The sequence below is a fragment of the Pleurotus ostreatus genome (assembly GCF_014466165.1).
Source record: "Pleurotus ostreatus strain PC9 chromosome Unknown scaffold_1, whole genome shotgun sequence".
NCBI lineage: Eukaryota > Fungi > Basidiomycota > Agaricomycetes > Agaricales > Pleurotaceae > Pleurotus > Pleurotus ostreatus.
The window spans coordinates 2,545,563-2,565,616 of NW_023503156.1; the positions used below are offsets into that span (position 1 = coordinate 2,545,563).

Below are 20,054 nucleotides of genomic sequence, written 5' to 3' on the forward strand. Positions count from 1 at the left end.
ACAATAATACACGAACTGTAGTAGCTAGTACCTGACTGTCATGTCTCCCGAGTCCTCTTGTGATGATTCTGGTGCTGGCTGTTCGTTTATGACACCCCATACAGATGCTTTGAACTGTCGCGTCGCGTTCGTTAGCCAAATGGCCCTGCGTCTAGTGAGACACTTACTAGAGTCAGGACAAGTCCCATCTTCTTTTCCAGGTCCCTCAACTGAGGTAGCATCCTCTGATCAGGCTGCTCGGCCAAAGCACGCGTCTTCTGGGTAGCCTGATCACAAAACGCCACAGTATCAGACTCCAGATCTGCTGCTCCTGCACACACCCTTGCCAGCAGTGAACTGATATGCACGCACCAGCTTCACATGATGGGCCAGTTTCGCATATTCCCAAAGTACTTCCGCTTCCAGAGGCGACAAGCTTGGATGTGACTCGTATGGATTCGTGGTCAGAATGTCGCTCGTGGAGGCCATGAAGAAGTGATCGTGAGTAGTTCAATCGAGTCCCTGCCTTCAACTTGGTTCCTGAAGCAGATGCGCCACTACGGCTTAGGTCCATCCTTGAAGTTCTTAAATTTCAAATCGTCGACTGCAAGGACCCTCTAGGTCGCGTCTACACCTTTGCTGGATCGCGCTGTGGCGTCAGCACCATTTTCAATAACAAATGACAGGGTAATCTGGTATGTTCGAATTCAGTATTTTCCATTCGATACACAACAGACGACGCCCGACCGCACGCCTACCTCGAGGTGAGCTCATAAGTGTTCGAAAGGTCTTTTGTGTGGACCTACACTCTTTTCCCCGGTTCCGAAAAATTCCAAACGCCACTCGTATTATAGGTGAGACAAATGGACAGACTGTATCCTCAACATGAGGCGGCCTAGTGGCGTACTGACGTGTATGGTTGTTATTCTATTCTACAGGAATCTGCACCAAAGGATCTTGGGTGTAGGCCCCTTTGATTACCCCACAAGCATCGCCAGGCTTTATGCGCGTCTGACACTGCGGAGCCGCTGCATGCGGTCGGCTGCACCATGGCTGGATCTCAAACATGTATCAAGGGCCTTGTAGAAGAAAGGCTTCGACAGTGTGCTCATTTCCGATATAACCGTTCTTTGAAGAGCATTTCAAACATCCTCGATTGCGATCGGCGCAATATGGTGAAAGCGTGATGGCGGGCCCTGAAATGCCACAAGACAATAAGAACAATAAAGTCTCCTAACCAACAAGATTCCCTTGAAACCAAGACTACCCAATTGTGTGAGTATGCGGGAATGTTTCTGCCAAAAAGTCGACTGATCGTTGCCTTATCAAGTACTTCCTGCGCAGAAAATATTATCTGCCAGAGGCCGACTATTTCAACAGCCCGCCTCGTGTTTACAGGAAACCGTATAAGGGCCTTTGACCCGCACTCTCTCATTGTTGCCTTGCCTCTCTTGCCTAACATATTCGCCGCCCATTCTCTGGGTTTAGTATACTATTCTGAGCGTCCCTCCCGCGCTCCTCTATTGCCATCCAACAATGCTTTCAAACAATAGCCCCCCTCAATACTCAGACTTTAAAAGCCTGGAGGTCGATCCTTCATCCCCCAAGCGCAGCCGCGGGCCTGGCGAATTTGTATCATCCTTTCCACCACCACCAGAGATGGTTTCAGCTCCAGTCTGCGAACCTTCTCCCTCTTCTATAGCTGGCTTTCAACCACGGCCATTTCCCCCTCCTTCATTAACCGGCGTGCCAGTTGAATACATATACGAGCAACTTCGTAATCTTGCTCCGGCCTACTGGGATACTCCAGATACGGCGGACTGTACCATTAGTAAGTATTTGTGCGATCAATTGCCGTATGAATAGGCGTTGACAACTCTATCAGTTGTCCCTATTCCTGACTTGCGTTCAAAACCTGTTACTCGCTTCCCCCTCGACTCTTCAATGCACATTAATGGGCACGGGCTCGGTCGACGAGTCTCGGAACCCATTCTCCACTCCGTTCCCCGAATCACAATAAAGGTGGGATGACTTCTAGATGGTTCAAAGGCGCTTGACTTATAGCCCCTATTTTAGCTCCATATTGACTATCTCTCTGCCCATTCGGCCCTCTTACGGGGTCTCTTCAGCGGCGCCTCTCCTCTCGACCTCATCAATACTTCGTTCGATCCCACAGGCACTAATACACCAGCCGATCGCAGCCCTCGCCTCCTCCCATGCTCACCGTCTCATCCCATCCTCTTCCTGCCGCTCCCCGACCCGTCATCGTTTCATCTTCTTGCCCATTGGATGTATTTCGGCTCTACAGAATACATAGCCGAGGCCTTGAGTGAAGGCACCGTTCAATGGGAGGGCATCGCCCGCAATGTCGAGTATCTCGGCCTTTCTACCGACATTAAAATATTCTTGGGGAAGTGGTATGGAAATTGGCTTCATACCGGACGCTCTCGCTTCGACTACGAAGAAGCATATGCAGCCGACGATGACTCCGATACCGCTTACGATAGCGACGAGGAGGACTTCGATGGTGATTGTTCCACCTCTTCGGACATGGAATTTGACGAACCAGAAGAAAAAGTCCCCGAACGAGGGAGGACGCGAGAGCTCCGACGTCTATCATCTATCACATCCCAAATCGACAGTCTCTGAACGTTATTCCTCTTCACCCTCTGTATCACTCCTCGGATTCACCTTTCGATTTCTCACCCCAAATACCTTCTGCGAACTTTGGTATCGGACTTTGCCTGACACAATATCATTATTTCGTTGAGGTTTATCTTTGCTCTTTCTCCTTTACTTCGCCCAAAGTCCTTCCAGGCTGCCTTCACACTCCTTTAGACCTTCGCTCCCTTTTGTCCGCATTTGTTCCCCGTTACTGGGATGGTTCTGTATTTTAATTGTGAAGATCGGTTAAGTCAATTGTAACAAATAATTGTAGCGTACGGTATACAAAATCAACAACAATATCTCGCCTTGCAACGAGGCTTTAACTATTGTTTGGAGTTTTAACATCAGATCTTGCGAGTTCCTGATATGGTATCATAGAAAGGGCTAAGAACAAAACGCAAAACAAAAGAGTTGATCGGTGTATGAGAACGATGCTGGGTTCATCTTCGTTTCGGACCATTTCTCCAGAATGTGAACACGTACGAAGAGACAGGGTGGAACCAGCGAAATTTGTTTCATTGCGAGACAAAAGTAGGTCGAACACAATTGAAGCGAGAGGGAACAGTGAATGATCGCTCTTCTAGAATGCTTCAATGGAACTAGCCTCCAGGATGAATGAAGTCCCTTTCACAACAGGACACGCCCCGCAGGCATTCACTCATGGTGGTTCCAGCTCGAATGAAAGCCGCAATGCTTCCTTCGAATGGAAGAGACGCAGGATGTCGTTCAGCAACGGCAGCGCGCCGTTGATAGATGCAGGATCTGCTAACAATTGGAATCACTCCAGCAACTTGGGGTCGGGGAATCGGTTGTCGTTGGTGTACTCATAGGGCGGTCGAACCACCGCGAGTCCGGGAATTTCGTGCTGTCGGGGCATGGGTTCGGTGTGCCACTTCTGTAGGTTAAACTCAGAGGGGATATATGGAGCCTGTAGACCGATAACAATTAACGGCTGAAGCGATGGCGAGAAAGTCTCCCCATACCAGATACTGTCGATCTTTCATCTTGCCCCAATTAACAGTCTTGAACCAGGGATGCTTACCGACTTCTGAAGCACCGTTGTATCCCAGGCGTTTACTTGCATCTCGGGTCAGAAGTGCGGATATAAGCGACTTGAGAGTCTTTCCAACTCGGATTTTGGAAGGATAGTGGTAGTCATCTGCCAGGATCTTTTTGTGCACCTGTGGGTTGGTCTCTCCACGGAATGCCTGATTCGGTTACTGAGTACGAGTTAACCGTATTGATCAGGGAACACTACTGACCACCGTCCGAGTGACCATCTCGAATAGAATACATCCCGCTGCCCACCAATCTATGGCTTTGCTGAAGCCCACCGTTTGTCCCTCAGGACTCAACAACTCTGGTGCTTGGTAACACGGTGTCCCAATCATTACCCACTCCTTTTCGGAGTGTTCAACAGTTGCGGACCCAAAATCAACGAGGGTGAGATAACCGCTCTCGCCCAAAAGTATATTATCGGGCTTGAGATCCCGATGAGCAATGCCATGCGCTTCCAGGAAGCTTAGTGCACAGATGATGTTGCTGAGGTAGAATAGACTGTGTGTCACTGGGAGTGGACCCCTAGCTGAGATCAAGGACCGAAGAGTACCACACGGGGCAAGTTCGGTGAGCATGTAGAGATTTCGCTCATCGTAGAAAGTCTGGATAATTGTGCTGACGAACGGTGACCATGGGAGGGTCATGAGTACCCGCCGTTCATAATTCTTGGCCTGGGGGTCTTCCTAAATTGTTCACATGGGTAAGTAAATATCCGATGAATTAGCTGGGGTTGCAGGGACTAACGGCCTCATCCATTCGAATGTACTTCTTCCTTAGGACCTTCATGGCGTACATTGATCCGGGTTTATCCATTGGGTGAATATTTCGGCGTGTGCGCACGAGGAGGACTCTGCCATAAACACCTTTCCCTGCAAGTAGCGAGATAAGAATATGCTTGGAAGCTTCCAGGTGGACTGACCTAATGAACGGACACACTCTAGGTCCTTCAGCTTGAGGGGTGGTGCACGAGGGTCGACCGGCCGTTTGATACTTGGATCGGGTCGGCGGTGCATCTGCACAAGTAGACAATTTAGCAACGCGATCTTGCCAGGCTCGAAAGGTATGTACCTCTGGTTCGGGTTCAGTGTATAGATGACTGTATTGCCATCCATGGATAATGCCGTCTACCATCATGATCATTTCGTCACGCTTCCTCGGTGCATGAGCTTTCCGTGCGTGTGAGCCAGTAGCCTCATCGGAAGGCGTCAATGTAGGTCGCGTCGGCGTTCGCGAACGCGTCGAGCGGGTGTTACGCGTGGGAGGCATCTATTGGTTAAGAGAGATGGTGGTGGTCGGAAGGAAAGAGGTTGAGGCCATTGTGGCACACAACCTACAAACAATATAGTTTCAGCCCGAGCTTTGACTGAGTGGCCACTGCTCTGTTCACCGGTGCATTGTTGACGATCGTCCGTTTCAGGACAATGCGCGTTCACGTGCATAAGTCAGGGGTACTCAGGGGAAGAAGTCTCCTGCCACCACCAAAGTCGGGTTCAATCTCAACTACCTCGCCTCATTGGTGTACGAGAAAGAACTGAATCACTCCCTTGGCTCAAGCGAACTGTAGAGTATGCTTTGGAGAGCGGGCCCATACCGTATATTCTTAGCGCTTGAGCTGACAGCCTTGGCATCAATAAGTTGAGGATCGCTTTGTGTTCTTAACCACAACACTCTATCTTACATCGCCAGGCCGTTCGGGTTACAGAGTAGCGCCCATCAAGATGAGCGAAGCAAACAAGTTGGTGAGGTAGACCTCCACCGCGAAAGGTCACTGGCGCCCTATAGAACTTAGTTCCAAACCACATCGGATCCTCTGCGATGGCAGCTCATCAGGTTGCGTCTGTCGCAGATACACTCCCATTGGAATGGAAATACGTCTCCGAAGGCGGCGCGACGGCCGTATTCTCGTATGTCGGCCCTTCAGACCCTCAATTCGACGGCATGGTGCTCCGATTGCGAAAATGCCCACTTGGCCAACCTTTTCGCAGTGCAGAGGAAATGACGCAGGAAGAACCGGACGATGCAACTGTCGAATTCCAACAGCGATGCATGGAGCGTCTAGTGCCGCCGATCCATCTTCCTCGCATGGTTTCGGTGAAACTGAACGAGCCATGGTTGAGGGCCTTCTCAGAAGCACATAATATTGATCGGCGAGCGGAACGGAGGAGAGTAGATGAAATCGATTGGAGTAGAACCAAAGGTGTCCTGGCTACTGATCTCATTGGTACAGACGGCTTGGCCGTAGAAATCAAGGTATGCTTGGAACCAAGGTCATGAACCACCACTCATCGGGTCGTTAGCCTAAATGGGGTTTCCTTCCTTCTCCCAAGCACTTGACGACGACGACGTCCTCAGTGAAGGCGCGCACATGCAGATTCTGCATGCATGTCCACTTGAAGGTATTGCAAGGTGACACCGACGTATCTGTGGGGTACTGCCCTCTCGATCTCTTCTCCGGCAATCCTGAGCGGATCAAACTAGCTTTGGAGTCTCTTTGGTCCTCTTGGTTGGCCACTGATGGCACAGTCAACAACTGGAAAATGTTTGTCGCCGGGATGATAGTCAGACCCCAGGTACGACGGTTACATTCTCTCCGTCCATATCGCTCAGCCAATATAGACGATACACGACTTGAAAGTCACACTCTTAGGTCATGGATCGGACGAAGACGACCCCAACGTTCTCCGCGACAAATGCGTGGAACTCCTCATGCCCCTATTGACCGACACGCCCGTATTGAAGGTCCTTGCTAAGCTACAACGCACGCTAGATATTCTGGACATCGAAGGTCTTTCGTCTTTATGGCATCGCACTCTCGTCTCGTATGCCGACCCCGCGGCCGGTCCCGATACACCTCTGTCTCCGGTAGGACAGACTTCTTCCTTGTTCGAATCACCCGATCCAACAATCGACGACTGGTCTAAATTCATCGACCAGTACTTGATGCAAATTGGTACTACGACAGAAGAGGAGAAGATGAACCACGCTCAACCTTTAACATCGAACTTGCGGTATTACTTGATGGCCTACTTGCTCTCAGCGACCTTTAAGGACTGTTCTATCATCGTCAAGCCTACCATGCCCGGGATGCATGGGAAGGATAGCATTACCATCATCGACCTTGACCCCAAAGGGATGGATAGATTGAGAAAATGGGAGAGACTGGATGCACAGATCGCGCTTGCTTATGGTCGTATAGACGAAGCAAGCAGGAAGATATGTGTCGATGCTGGCGTGGACGCTTGGTAGCGGGCTCAAGAGCAGAGGTTATTGATTGGCAGTGCACCGATGGCTTTCATGACTGACTGGTTTATGATGATTGTTGTATCCACGAATGCATATTAGCATTGATATTGTTCCCGTATTACCTATGGATTGGATTCGGCGCTCAGCGCTGAGCTTGCGCTAGTACTTTCAGTTGGCTGCTCACCGTCGGTAGCGACCAGAGGTACTACCATCCGGGGTAACTGAGTCCGGCGACTTCGTTGACATGTTGTTCCGGCCACCATCTGCACGGAAGCTATGATCCGCGCCGCACCTCTTGTCTCTGCTCACCACGACATACGATGGCGACAATACTTTGCGCACGAAACATATCCAGGCTCTCGAGCTCTAGCCTCCGCAGTGCAGCGAACAGAAGTCTTGCTCCGATAGGTCAACGGTGTCAACGTCGTAACGCGTCGTCTTACAACGCAAACATCGCCGGGCTCACTGAAGATCAAGCCGAGGTATGATAATGTGCTCATAAGTAAGTACGTGACCGCTCAAAGCTCATGATATGTCCAGTTTCGCAATGCTGTTGCAGAGTTTGCCCAGCGCGAAGTTGCCCCGAGAGCAGCAGAGATAGACAAGAGCAACAACTTCCCTGCGGTAGGCAACACTTTGTCAATTACCATACAAACTCTCATATTATTATGGGCACAGGATCTATGGGAGAAGTTTGGTTCTATGGGTTTGCTGGGAATCACTGTCTCTTCAGAGTACGGTGGATTGGATCAAGGATACTTCAACCACACTCTAGCAATGGAGGAGCTGTCCCGGGCCTCCGGATCCGTGGCCCTCTCATACGGGGCCCACTCGAATCTTTGTGTCAACCAAATTCACAGGCATGGCACGGATGCACAAAAGGCCAAATACCTCCCCGACCTGGTCAGCGGGAAGAAAGTCGGCAGTCTGGCCATGAGTGAACCCGGGAGCGGAAGCGACGTGGTCAGCATGAAGTTGCGTGCGGACAAGATTGACGGGGGTTGGAGATTAAATGGGAACAAATTCTGGTGCGGGGTGTAATCCATGTCTTATATGTGCCGCCTAACTTGGGGTTCTAGGATAACGAATGGGCCAACTGCGTCGACCCTTGTTGTATACGCCAAAACAGCCCCCGAGAAAGGTTCGAAAGGGATAACGGCGTTCATCATTGAGCGAGGTTTCCCTGGCTTCTCTACTCACCAAAAACTCGATAAGTTTGGCATGAGGGGTAGCGACACCTGCGAGCTAGTGTTCGAGAACTGCGAGGTCCCCGACGGTTCGTTGCGACTCCCTGGCCAGAAGCAGTGGACTAATCCCGTCGTCTTATACTTCTAGAGAACGTATTGGGTCCTCTGAACAAGGGGGCGGGCGTCCTTATGTCTGGATTGGATTTGGAACGACTCGTGTTGAGCGGAGGGCCTCTTGGGTAGGTGCAATCCTCATCTCTTCGAATCGTACATTGTTAAATCGTCGTTTAGTCTGATGCAAGCCGCTTTCGACTACGCGATTGAATATGTCCACGACAGAAAGCAATTTGGCCAACAAATTGGCACATTCCAATTGATGCAAGGTGGATATTTAAATCCTGCACGTATTGATGGTGGCTGACCTACCTGACAGCCAAGATTGCCGACATGTACACTAAACTCAGTGCAAGTCGCGCATATGTATATGCGGTAGCCAGAGCTTGTGATCAGGGCCACATTAGCAGACGAGTAAGTTAGTCCAGTTCCGTATACACGCCCATCCTCAGCTTGGAGTAGGACTGTGCTGGCGCCATATTGTATTCCACTGAAAAGGCCGTCGAGGTCGCGTTGGAAGCGATGCAGTGCCTTGGCGGGAATGGGTACATCAACGGTAATGTCTAATACTCCGTCACCGAAGACTTCCGGCTGAATGGAAGAATCTCTGGGTTAGAATATCCCACTGGCCGCTTCTTGCGAGACGCACGCCTCTATACGGTGGGCGCGGGTACGCAAGAAATCAGGCGTATGCTCATTGGGCGGGAATTCAATCAAGAATTCGGGACACGATAGTCATTTGCCAGGGAGGCGTGGTCTGGAATTAATTCATAATTGGGACGGAATGTGTCAAGAAACCTTTTCGGGATTTTTATGACATTCAACCCTGTACATACGATCTTAGAAGTAGCCGGGTCAATCAACAAAGAGGTTCGTAGGCACAGCAAGTCAGCCACGGCCTGTAAATTCAGTCGTCGCTGGGAGGTGCCTCCTATTTCACTCTTTGTCTCCAACCACCATGGCGACAACTGACTTCATACAAAAAACACTGGCGCCCCCTTCCGACTCCGGACCGCTCAGTGATGAGAACAACAGCGCAAAGCTCGGTAATTCACTCAGCAATTTGAGCGACTTGGCTGGACAGGCGGCTGGAAATGAACGCTCCCCACCCACATCGACCGACTCGCCGAGACTGGCACAGACGGCGGACTTGGCGGCATATCCTATGGATCTAAGCTTTGAGATTATTCCAAACGCAACCGGAGAGGCCTTCGCTCGTCAACTAGCTACACAGATCGTTCAAGTCCAACACGAATATGACCTCCGGGCCAGTGCAGGACTGTCTACTCCCAGAATGGCTGGCGACTTTATGAACCTGGTTTTCCCCGCAAGCCCTCAGACTGGAACCATTGCCCCACCACAGTCTCCTCAAGTCAATGGCACGTTGCCTCGATATTACCACCAACTTCAAGGGGTGCCGTACGAAGAAATGTACACCATCAAAGATAGGCAACGCGTTTCGCAGGCTTGTGACCTTTGTCGGCGTCGTAAAGCCAAGGTACGCTCGAGTTCCTGACTTAGCCATCTTTTTTTACCTTTGATTTACGCAGTGTTCTGGAGGACGCCCTTGTAAGAGGTGCACTGAGCGAGATCTCTCCTGTGAATATGCCGACGCACGATCTCGTAGACGGGGCAAAACAAGAAAACGTGTCGACGACAAAGACCTATCAGAAACGTCATTGGAAGACCTCGCGTCCTCTGCGCTCCCTGTACAAGACCCTTCGGACAATGCATTTACCGAAGCTACTAGTCAAGGATCGGTGGTTCGTACTAAACCTCGCAAGAAGAAGCCGGCACCCATTCTGCCGTACACGTACAAACCCATATACCCCCATATCCTATCTCCTGTTACTTCAGGCCTTCACGTGGTAGATAGCAGCACCCAGGACCGTGGACAAGACTATGCAGATTACTGGCCGTTCGCGCAATATCCAAGAACAGCTTCTGATGCTGCTTTTGATTACTCTGGGCCTTCCACAGGCATCTCACCTTCCCAGGCTTCCTTCGGTGCCTTGGCTCCATCAACCATGTCGGCATTGTTCGACCATGTTCCGTCTGCAGTAACGTCCGATATGAACTACAACTTTGCGTCTGCTCAGCCTAATGGGTATCACAACTCGTCTGGCGAACTTCAAGGCAGCGTTCTGGCGGGTTCCTCTGCCCCTATTGACCCCCAGAGCCCTTGTTCCAACACCCAGGACGTATTTTATACGATTGCTGCTCCTCGTCCTTCTCTACCCTTTCCAGCTCTAGGACTCAGGATCGATTCCCCGAGCATTTTCTGTCCGTCCCCTGATCTTGCGCATTCGGCTACAACTACTGAATCATCATCAAGTACGGGGTCACCTTTCAGCGTTTTGGGGATGCTCCCTCCTGATGTTGCGGAAGTTTCACTGGGTGAGGGAGTTCATGTCGGGGATAGGTACCTAGTTCAAGGAATCGACTCTGCTACCGACGAGTCCTTTATTAAGTTGCTATCGAACTCCCCACTTTTTCCTTGAGTTTGTCATGTAGCCGCTGTAGCGTTGGTTATTGAGGACTTGTCGACATTGAGCATTGTAGAGAATGGAGAATACAGAGCAATTGGATACAAAACGAATAGCGTATGTCAAAACAGAATGATATGAGTATGATAGCGATACATAATGGATAGATGCATAAATGAGCGAACGGGCCGGTGAGATGGCGGCGGCTAGTCTGAGAGATCATGGGGATAATAGGTAGTGAAACTACTTGCAAGCTTCTTCAGCGATCAAGTCTATGTGTTTCGTGATATCGGCATTGGCGAGGGCGGAAGGATACTCTCTTAAGGTCTCGAAAGCCAAGTCGAAGTTGAGGCCGATTCCGACATTCTGGAAGTGGAAGTGCGCTTCGGTAAGTTCCTTGGAAGCGTTGCCAGCTTCGCTGCGAGCGAACTCGAGCAAAGGCGGTACGCATCGGACGTAAACGCTAACTCTGTCCTTGATAGAGAGATCCTTCGTGAACGCGATGAAACTGGCGAAGAATTGCATGGGAGGGGTCCGCCCGGGATAGAAGACAGGTCCAAAGACAGGAGCCATAGGGAGAGTTGGAGCGGTAGGAGCTCCATCGAATGTATGGTGTCTATAATAACCACCTTGATCGTTGCGCGTTTGTTGTACGCGCGGCGCTGGATTTACAGCCCTCTTCTGGCGCTTGGTAGGTGGTGCCTCGAAAACTGGAGCGGGAGGAGGGATGACTGCATCATATATCCTCCCCACCTTCCAAGGATGCCTGTCCATGATGTGGGCATTAAATGCTTCCTGAGTCTTGAGTCTGGCAAGACGTTAGTTAAGAGCTAACAAGTGCTGGGTCGAAGAAGAACATACACGAGAGAGGGACAATTCTCGCATTTGAAGGGAACCTTCGAGTGCTGATTCTTGATGTGTACAGAAGTGTTCTTGACGACTTGTTTGCAGGTGCAGCACTTGTACGCATCCTAAACTATGTTCAGAGGCGTGTACAGATACAAATTCGGCGAGGACTTACATCCAAGCAGTAGAAGTCCATAGTAATCGTGGTTCCATCGACTCTGTCTATCTAATGAAGAGAAGATTGTTAACACTAGATCACCAGTGAAATGTCTACGACCTACCCCATCGCGTGCCACCACTGGGGGGTCATCCGTCGCTTTCCGCTTGTTGTCTCGGGGTGCAGACTCATCTTCGGGAGGAGGAAGGCTGTTTGCGGTGCTGGTGCGTCGAAGAAGGCGGGCCCCAGCTTGAGTTGGCTGTCCTTGGTGGTCACCATTGTTCGGTTGAGACGCGCTTGCAGGCGCACACCGAAAGCTTGAGAACATGGATGAAGATGAGTGAAATGTGGTTAAGTTGATTTAATGCCGAAGGACAGGAACAATTGGGAACTGTGCGGCGGGGGTGGGGATATTTAAACTGTCGTGAGAGGCCGTATGGTCAATGAGAGAATTGATGGCCGGCACCGTTAAAATTGTGTTTGTGGTTGTGGCGAAGGAGAGAGTAGCGCAAGTCAATTGCGCCTGTATAATGTAAGTATATACCAGATTGCCACTGGACAAAGACGGAAACATTAGCCTAAAAAGGACAGTGGCATCCTTATGTTAAGGGTCGGTGAATAGGGGCCTGTTTGCAGATACTTTCATGGGGGTTCTTCCATCTAGTGTTCGTACACATTTTGGCGCGTCGTGAGCGTCGGGGGAGGCAGACGTTCAACCAGGAGGTAAACTTTCACGCGCCCCGACTGTTGTGATTGATGGGGAGTTAATTGGCTAGCGGCTTGATACCAAACAAACGCCGATCACAGTGTACCCTGTTAAATCTGGGCTGAAACTTTCGGTCAATTGCAGCATGAGTCTTTCTTCCGTCCTAATAAAGGCAGCTGGCGCATCGAAATTGGATTCTGAACTGGATGCCTTGTTTCAGTCCAGCGTATGTGATTTTCACCCGGGTTGCAAGAAAATGGCTTACATTTCTCTCAGTCTGCTTCAATACCCAAAGTGGTGACCCCCGTGGCTAAGTCCCCTCGTTCACCCTTGCCGCCTGGCGAAGAATCTTCGAAGAAGCGAACCAAGTCAGAGGCCCACTCAAGCCAGCGAAAGAAGGCAAAGCTTCAGCATGCCGATCAGGTTGTAGGCACAGGCGTGCCCTCAACAGATCAAGAAAAGGGAAAGGGAAAGGCGAAGAAGGTCAAATTAGTATTGCCTGAGGAAGCTGAGGAAGTCGCTGAGGTTCCTGTGCGTGGTGAGCAGGATGTCTCAGATGCATCTTCAGATGAAGCGGACGTACCACCTATCCACGAATCACTGCGGAAAGGGAAGAAAAAGACTAGGACTGCGCGCCAAGTTATCCATGTACCGCCAGAAGAAACGCCCACGAAACGCAATATGCGTACGATATTCATTGGGAATCTCCCTCTTGCCGTTGCGCAGAAGAAGGTATCGTATATTTGGCACTGATCCCATTTATTTATTATCAGCCACTCATATGATGATTAGTTACACCGAAAAGAGCTTCAACGGCATATCCTATCATTCGCCCCTTCTGCCCATGTCGAGTCCATTCGTTTCCGCTCCATACCTTTCCAAACTCCCACCACAAAACTACTCGACGACGACTCAAAGCCCTCGAGTTCAACTCCAAAGAAAGCCCCATCTGACTTAAAGCAACCTCGAGACCATACCAAAGATCGGACAACTGCTTGGCGAGACAGACAAGATGACGAAGAACTGCAAAAAGACCAAAAGAAATTCATCACTCCGGAACAGAAGAAGAAAATCGCGTTCATCAACAATGATTTCCACTCGACTGCTGATACCATGAATGCTTATCTGGTCTTTGCTCATCCCATTCCTGAAAACAGTCGTTCATCTTCTCTACCTGCCCTTCCCCCTTGCATGGACCCATACGAAGCTGCCCTCCTCGCGGCAAAAGAGGCTGACGGGACGACATTCATGGAGAGAATAATTAGAGTCGACGTCGCTGAGAAGAGTAGCAGTCCATCGCTGCGTGAGACCATGGGGGATCCCAGGCTGTCCATCTTTGTCGGCAATCTGGACTTCGCCAGCACCGAGCAGGATCTACGGGTGTATTTTGAAGGTGTCGTAGCTACCGAGAGGGGACCTCCGCCTGAGAGTGACAAGGAAAGCACATGGGTCACACGCGTTCGGATTGTCCGAGATAAAGATACTCAACTAGGGAAGGGCTTTGCCTACGTGCAATTCATAGTGAGTGCAATGTCAGGCCTGTGCTCCCGAATCTTACGCCTTTCTTTTCAACTTCGCAGGATCGGGAATGCGTGGACGAATTGCTGTCGATGGAAGAGGGTAAACTCAGGTTTGCTAAAAGAAAACTCCGCGTGCAGCGTTGCAAAGTGCTGCCAAACAAGTCAAACCCCTCATCGTCATCGAACGAGAAAGGTGTCAAAGGCAATCGACCAAAACCAGAACCAATTGTAATCCCCAAGGGCGATCCTTCACTGGGAGACAGGATTGCGACACTGTCGAAGGATGAACGCAAGAAAGTCAAGGCGTCCAGCACCGACCGTGTCGCACGTCGTTTAGCCAAAAAGAAAGCCAGAAACGCCCTCAGTGTTGGAGGCGTCAAGGTCGTTACGAAGGACCGGTCTAGAGTCAGGAAACCCATGAAGAATGGAGCGACCGACGATAAAGACAAGAGACGGAAAGGCCGCATACGAAGCGATAATGCCTTGGCTAAACGAAATACCAAGAAATAGTGTCTTCTGTAGGCGCTGTTCGCGTCGAGGGACGTACATATTGCATAGTACTTGGTATTTATCATGAAGATGGATCAAAAACAGCGAAGGCGGCCTTAAATGCTGTTGCATCTGCGGTGTCCTCCTCTTGAGATAGAACACACTCCTTCCAGTCTAATCTTTCGGGCATGTTCAGCAGTGTAGTCAGCACTTGCCTATGGATAGTTATGATCAGGTAGGGAACACGCAGGAAGCAGGCTACGTACCTTCCGAATTGGATACTGAATGGCACATGGTCTTTCAGCAAGTGTACCATGGTACCACCATCAGGTAACTCGACTTTGAAGTAGCTTCCTCGTCCATTCTGGCACGACTCCATGGCGGCAACAGGGTCCTCTTCAAAATCGATCCCCTGCATCCGTCCTTGCTCTAGGAAAGTAGTCTTTACGTCTTCTTTCATCTTCTCGGGGATGGGGACCGCTTGTACGTGTGCATGTCCACCCTTCATGCTTAGGCGACCGACTTCAAAGAATACTGCGGCACTGCGGTGCTTCGCATAGAACGCGCGGAGTGCCGTTTTGTATCTTGTGTCGCAAAGTACGTTGAACTTATTTCAATCTATCGGAAGGCAGGAAACGTACCGTTCAGTCTCCTCTAGCACTGGAGGTGCCAAGTCAGGCGGAATTGTTGTGAATGTTGGGTAGTGAGCTATGGGAATGATCAGAACATGGCCTCCACCCGGAACGTCGACATGATCTGCGGATGACTGTGTGGGTATTATCTGACCCTTGGGCAACGTCACATAGCATTCCATGCCAATTGACACGATGAGATGTTTTCTGGTTATATCGGTTCAGTACGGCAAACATGCACGGAGTTCGTGTCACTCACGCTACACTCGGGTTCGATAAACAGAACCAGCATTCATCAGCTGTGTAGGGCGTGAGCATCGAAGATACACGGGCGTTCTTTGTGTGGTGGAGACTTACGTCCTATCTCTTTGGGGGGACCCCGTTTGCCGCGACGATCTCCTTGCGGGTGCCGTTGATTGGCCACAGGGCAGTCGTCGATATAGTGTCCCTCGCTACCGCATGCACGACAAACATATCCTTCTCTAGGTTTCCGCCCCCCCGTATCGCCAACAGCGTGCTTCGTCGGGCAGTCCCGCACTAGATGTCCAGGCTGTCGATGTTGTTATCCCTTGAGATGGCACGAGAATATGGGCGCGTACCTCGTTACATATTCTACATATATATCCTTCAGGGGGCTTCACGCGCTCCGGACAATCGTTGATGAAGTGCTGTGTACAGGCAGTTTGAATAACCTGGCGAGCAGACGACGTGAGTACACACCTCGGTAGACTCGCAACGTTTACATTTATAACCAGGAGGAGGCTTGCCGCTAGGATCTAACGATGATGAGAGCTGAGAGGAACTTCGAAGCAGAAAAGCGAGGAAAACCTCACCCCCCATTCGATTACGCTTATTGGGGTGTTGCACGCTGCCAAAGATGAAATTCTCGCCGTTGCCTTCTATTGGACGCTTAGTGCTTGACTGAAAGATGTACTCTGTGAAGGGATTTTTTGTGGAGTTTGGAGGCTTCACAGCGTTGGCAGTATCAGCGGAAGCGGGCGATATAGAGAACGCATAAAACCACTAATAGAAGGATCAATTCCTGAGAGGAGATACGATGTATCGCACACACTCTTGGCTTCTTACCCGTGGTGACCTCGCCGCCGAAGGCACCCAGGCTCACGAATCGGGAGACTCTGTCGCTATCTCTATCCCATGTGTAGGGTTCTCGTTCCCAGAACACTGGAGGTTGTCCTCCTTTTGCAGCAAAGTGGTACCTAGGTTTGATGTTGCGTATAACTTCGTCAAGGGGAGGAGCGCTGTGGGCTGGGAGGTCTGGCGAGGGTAGGGGAACGGAGGAAAAATGGGCAATGGAGGAAGGCCATGCGTTGGTCATCAGTATATCTACTAGCTGGGTCGGAGCAGATTGTGAGCGTATGGCTGCTAGGGAGGTGTAGTTTTGCGGCTTGGAACTTGCTGAGTTAGTCATGGTGTTTGCGAGCAACTTCTCAGTCGTTTGTTTGCTGAAGAATGGAGAGGCAAATCCCTAGAGCACCGTCAAAAGCCGAGAACCCAGATTTATACGACACATACAGGGGCTGCTTCTGCGGAGGCAAAGACACTCGTCTCGTAGACACCACCGAGACAAGCTATCCGGAGCCCATGGGGAGTAGTGAGTATTCCGGACTTGCCTGGGACATGGTATGTTAAACAATGGTCACGAATGAGACAAAATACTACTCACTGAGAAGGAAGACATTCTTGCACAGTTCACCCCCGGTCTGCGCGAACTTTTGTATGACATTGTCTGGCAATGGATATTCTCCTTGCATGATATAGCACTCCAGCGGAACTACATTACGCGAAACAATTGAGTATCGCGAGTTCAACAGGTCGCAACTTACATACCTTCGAGTTTCCCGTCAAGAAGCTGAGTTATCTGGTCATCTCCGCTGGTATTGTCGGTGGAAGGGGGGCCAAAGAAATCTCCAGCGCAGAGAACGAAGTCGAATGGCCCGTGCTTAGCATTGATACCTTTGACCTTGGAGAAGAGGTCGCGCAATGCCCCCACAGCTGAGCCGACCGTTAATCTAAGAGCAATAGGGTCTCAGCACGGTCAGAGGGACTTCAGAAGGGCTTCTCTTACATTTTAGCTGGCTTCGTTGTTGAAGTCGGGGCCATGATCGCGAGATGCGAGACCGAGGCAGGCGCTTATTCACAATTCTGACCTTCGCGTCGTGACTCTTCGCCACTCCAGAGCCTGAACCTACTCCTGATGTCTACCGACGGCCTTCCAACTCCAGATGACAGGGCTCGCTACGAGACTCTGCGTGCTGAACTCCTCAAGTCCCTTGAGAAGAAGCGAACGGTCGACAAGCAGCTTGTACGCAATTCTCTCCATTCGCCACTCGGAATTGAGGGACTAATGCCGAAGATTTACAGGCAAATATAGAGCTGCAAATCTACAATCTAGAGTCGCAGTACTTGACCGAAACTGCTGCCCACAGTGGTGGCAACATCATCCAAGGCTTCGAAGGCTACCTCAAGAACCAAACCGTTACTCGTCGCAAATACGAAGTCAGCGAACAAGATCGGATATTCTCGAATAGCAGCTCAACATTGCAGAAGGTGCGGACATAGCAGCATCTTGCCTTGCAATGCAACTGATCTGAGTCTTGCAGTCACTGGAACTCATGGCAGATGGCGACGAATCTCTAATGCCAGATGAATACGGGAAACAATCTACCCCCGGGCTGACTACTGTAGTGGTTCCCCCTGCTCCGCGGACACAGGAGCTCACTCCTGCCCAAAGCAAGAAACTACGCGACAAAGAGTACCAACGCAAAAAGAGGGCCAGCGTTAGCCGTCGCAGCACCGGAACCATAAGTGATGATGAGCAAATCAGTGCGAGGAGACCAACGAAGCGTGCACGGCTAGCCGACGACGATTGAGCCTCCTCGTCCTCATTCTACGTCGAGGGCGTTCAAAAATTCCTTGACACCTCTCTCATCCATCCCACCTCCATCCGGATCAACCGCTTCGATGCATCTCGTCGCCGCAATAGTGTGCTTCATCTCTTTGGTATTCACCCATATCCGCCCGTTCATGCCCACAGCTGCTTCAAGGGGGAATCGATGGCCTAACAGAGGGAGAAGGAAGTGCTTGGGATCCAATAATCTACGGGCATCGTCAGCGAGCAGTCATGGGTGGTGTTGAGGGGGCATACAATCGGCTCATCTTCAAACTACATCGCACCAGGAATCCTTCTTTTAGCTCTCCGAATCCTTCAGCTTTACGCGTCTGCGCGTCGAAGCACTCGAGTTCAGGCTCCATGTCTTTGTGAGCCAGCGACACTCTTGCATAGACTAGACAGCCGATCTACGCGTGTATTTAGTAGATAGTAGAGCCTTGTTTCGATGCTATTGGTCCATACCTTGAGGTTGGGTTTATTCCGTTTCGTTGCCCCTTCGAAAGCCAGGCCATCCAGCGAGGCTGTATGTGCAGACCCAATGTCCACACGAAAGCCTTCCCCGCTGCGGAGGATAATGACCCCGATGACGCTCTCTTGTTGTGCTGGTACGTACTGCTCTTCATCAGTAACCACTTGGCCTGAAGATGGATTGGACGCACACGCCGTGAATTATTTTCGATCCACCATTTGCTTTGATTCGTTGAATGGTGGAGTGTGCCAGCTTTGGTGGAAATTATACCAAGTCCCTCGTCTGCGATCCCTCTACGTTTATCCGGGCTCGATAGTTGAAGGAGACCCGGTCCCAGCTTGAGGTTTACATGGCGCGCCGGCACATGTTCGCCAGGCAGGATGATGGACATGGCGATAGCGTGAGACTGACTGACGAGCTCGCCAGATCTTTCAAATATTAGATATCGCCACTTTCGTCCTGACCACGATGAATACACAACTGCTGCAAGATTTTCCAGAGCTCAGTCACCTTCCGTATGGTTGCATCCAACATCTCAAAGCCCACCAATTCTGATATTGAATTCTTCAAGGCGAGAAGACCTGGAAGACATGCTCGCCGATCCCATGTACTTTCAGGCGGTGTTTTACTCTCTCCCGAGGGTCAAGGCCTTGTATCAAGCACAAAGGGAGTTAGGCATGGCGAATGAATCCCTTGCTAGTTCGTCGTTATAGCACGCGGTATGCGCGGTTTCGTAACGACGTGACTATAGACAAGAACCTCGCGCTTCAACAAGACCTCTACAAGCTGAGGTCGGACACCAAGAACGCCTTCGACGAAGCAAAGTCACTGGAGGCCAGATGGAAGGATCTGGAAAGAGAGCAACGAGAAATATACCAGGTGACTACCCAACAATCTATGCTCTGCCCTATTCTGACGAATAAATCAGCGATTAACTCCACAATTCCTCCTAATGAGACTGCGACACGCAACGACCGCTCAAGATGAATTATCCGAGACCTTGGCATCTGCATTTATTGCCTCGTCGCCTGGTCACGACGCTGCTGGTGTCTCGAACGCATCAGGGACGTCCAATGGCCGAGACGTCGAAGAATTCGTCAGAGATTTCAAAGAACTACGCAAGGTTTACCACAAGAGGATGATGTGGGCTGATCGCTGGACTTCCGGGCAGGTGGCTTGGAGAGACGATTGATGTTTGGTCACCCTGCGTGCTCCTTACGCGGCCTACCCCTAGATCTTGGTATGCTATATCCCGCAAGTTTGTTACTTATATCTGTATGTTTATTGATGATTGGTTTAATTGCAAAGATTCTTTAGATTCTCCGGCTCGCGTAAAGGGCTCATGAGTTTCGGCGAAACTCACCCAACTCCTTCGGAATGAACTCTTGAACGCACTTTGATGCTCCACGCAAAGCTTCCCCCGCCCCCGTATCCATATAAGATGTATGCTAATGGTGCGAACATAATGACCACCCATATTCCCCTCCTTTCACAGACTTTCGATGCTCGCGTTGACGCTGGGTGCAACCTCGGATAAAGTTGGGCCAAAACCTCGCGTTGTAAGGCTTTGCTCTCTATCGAAAGCTCCG

At 50.6% G+C, this 20,054-nt stretch overlaps 12 protein-coding genes across 12 annotated transcripts; 7 read left to right on the forward strand and 5 right to left on the reverse strand.

The window, feature by feature from the left end:
• Positions 1–24: 24 nt before the first annotated feature.
• Positions 25–468, reverse strand: PC9H_000896 (uncharacterized protein; the record flags this gene model as incomplete). The annotated part of the gene is made up of 3 exons (XM_036770549.1): positions 25–114; positions 168–266; positions 352–468. The coding sequence occupies 3 exons, from the start codon at positions 466–468 to the stop codon at positions 25–27; spliced, it is 306 nt and encodes a 101-aa protein (XP_036636394.1).
• A 1,047-nt stretch (positions 469–1,515) lies between these two features.
• On the forward strand, positions 1,516–2,628 carry PC9H_000897 (uncharacterized protein; the record flags this gene model as incomplete). The annotated part of the gene is made up of 3 exons (XM_036770550.1): positions 1,516–1,810; positions 1,865–2,001; positions 2,056–2,628. The coding sequence occupies 3 exons, from the start codon at positions 1,516–1,518 to the stop codon at positions 2,626–2,628; spliced, it is 1,005 nt and encodes a 334-aa protein (XP_036636395.1).
• A 796-nt stretch (positions 2,629–3,424) lies between these two features.
• PC9H_000898 (uncharacterized protein) lies at positions 3,425–4,971 on the reverse strand (the record flags this gene model as incomplete). The annotated part of the gene is made up of 6 exons (XM_036770551.1): positions 3,425–3,574; positions 3,630–3,854; positions 3,909–4,376; positions 4,450–4,574; positions 4,625–4,718; positions 4,774–4,971. 6 exons carry the CDS (start codon positions 4,969–4,971, stop codon positions 3,425–3,427), a joined length of 1,260 nt encoding a protein of 419 aa, XP_036636396.1.
• A 549-nt stretch (positions 4,972–5,520) lies between these two features.
• On the forward strand, positions 5,521–6,951 carry IPK1 (Inositol-pentakisphosphate 2-kinase; the record flags this gene model as incomplete). The annotated part of the gene is made up of 3 exons (XM_036770552.1): positions 5,521–5,955; positions 6,003–6,275; positions 6,322–6,951. 3 exons carry the CDS (start codon positions 5,521–5,523, stop codon positions 6,949–6,951), a joined length of 1,338 nt encoding a protein of 445 aa, XP_036636397.1.
• Positions 6,952–7,268: 317 nt separating this feature from the next.
• On the forward strand, positions 7,269–8,984 carry PC9H_000900 (uncharacterized protein; the record flags this gene model as incomplete). The annotated part of the gene is made up of 9 exons (XM_036770553.1): positions 7,269–7,430; positions 7,489–7,572; positions 7,627–7,976; positions 8,028–8,224; positions 8,284–8,374; positions 8,427–8,518; positions 8,569–8,663; positions 8,712–8,805; positions 8,866–8,984. 9 exons carry the CDS (start codon positions 7,269–7,271, stop codon positions 8,982–8,984), a joined length of 1,284 nt encoding a protein of 427 aa, XP_036636398.1.
• Positions 8,985–9,207: 223 nt separating this feature from the next.
• On the forward strand, positions 9,208–10,750 carry PC9H_000901 (uncharacterized protein; the record flags this gene model as incomplete). The annotated part of the gene is made up of 2 exons (XM_036770554.1): positions 9,208–9,747; positions 9,800–10,750. The coding sequence occupies 2 exons, from the start codon at positions 9,208–9,210 to the stop codon at positions 10,748–10,750; spliced, it is 1,491 nt and encodes a 496-aa protein (XP_036636399.1).
• A 228-nt stretch (positions 10,751–10,978) lies between these two features.
• On the reverse strand, positions 10,979–12,066 carry PC9H_000902 (uncharacterized protein; the record flags this gene model as incomplete). Its single annotated transcript, XM_036770555.1, has 4 exons — positions 10,979–11,543; positions 11,597–11,706; positions 11,757–11,807; positions 11,863–12,066. 4 exons carry the CDS (start codon positions 12,064–12,066, stop codon positions 10,979–10,981), a joined length of 930 nt encoding a protein of 309 aa, XP_036636400.1.
• A 523-nt stretch (positions 12,067–12,589) lies between these two features.
• On the forward strand, positions 12,590–14,474 carry PC9H_000903 (uncharacterized protein; the record flags this gene model as incomplete). Its single annotated transcript, XM_036770556.1, has 4 exons — positions 12,590–12,670; positions 12,721–13,176; positions 13,237–13,965; positions 14,025–14,474. 4 exons carry the CDS (start codon positions 12,590–12,592, stop codon positions 14,472–14,474), a joined length of 1,716 nt encoding a protein of 571 aa, XP_036636401.1.
• A 61-nt stretch (positions 14,475–14,535) lies between these two features.
• On the reverse strand, positions 14,536–17,206 carry PC9H_000904 (uncharacterized protein; the record flags this gene model as incomplete). Its single annotated transcript, XM_036770557.1, has 13 exons — positions 14,536–14,668; positions 14,720–15,037; positions 15,095–15,292; positions 15,345–15,384; positions 15,443–15,635; positions 15,685–15,753; positions 15,806–15,861; positions 15,919–16,108; positions 16,158–16,571; positions 16,619–16,716; positions 16,770–16,877; positions 16,934–17,115; positions 17,172–17,206. The coding sequence occupies 13 exons, from the start codon at positions 17,204–17,206 to the stop codon at positions 14,536–14,538; spliced, it is 2,034 nt and encodes a 677-aa protein (XP_036636402.1).
• Positions 17,207–17,300: 94 nt separating this feature from the next.
• PC9H_000905 (uncharacterized protein) lies at positions 17,301–17,976 on the forward strand (the record flags this gene model as incomplete). The annotated part of the gene is made up of 3 exons (XM_036770558.1): positions 17,301–17,408; positions 17,468–17,653; positions 17,707–17,976. The coding sequence occupies 3 exons, from the start codon at positions 17,301–17,303 to the stop codon at positions 17,974–17,976; spliced, it is 564 nt and encodes a 187-aa protein (XP_036636403.1).
• Positions 17,977–17,988: 12 nt separating this feature from the next.
• Positions 17,989–18,856, reverse strand: RRP40 (exosome non-catalytic core subunit rrp40; the record flags this gene model as incomplete). The annotated part of the gene is made up of 4 exons (XM_036770559.1): positions 17,989–18,202; positions 18,252–18,403; positions 18,459–18,608; positions 18,656–18,856. 4 exons carry the CDS (start codon positions 18,854–18,856, stop codon positions 17,989–17,991), a joined length of 717 nt encoding a protein of 238 aa, XP_036636404.1.
• A 77-nt stretch (positions 18,857–18,933) lies between these two features.
• PC9H_000907 (uncharacterized protein) lies at positions 18,934–19,657 on the forward strand (the record flags this gene model as incomplete). Its single annotated transcript, XM_036770560.1, has 4 exons — positions 18,934–18,980; positions 19,037–19,164; positions 19,217–19,344; positions 19,394–19,657. 4 exons carry the CDS (start codon positions 18,934–18,936, stop codon positions 19,655–19,657), a joined length of 567 nt encoding a protein of 188 aa, XP_036636405.1.
• Between the last annotated feature and the right edge of the window lie 397 nt (positions 19,658–20,054).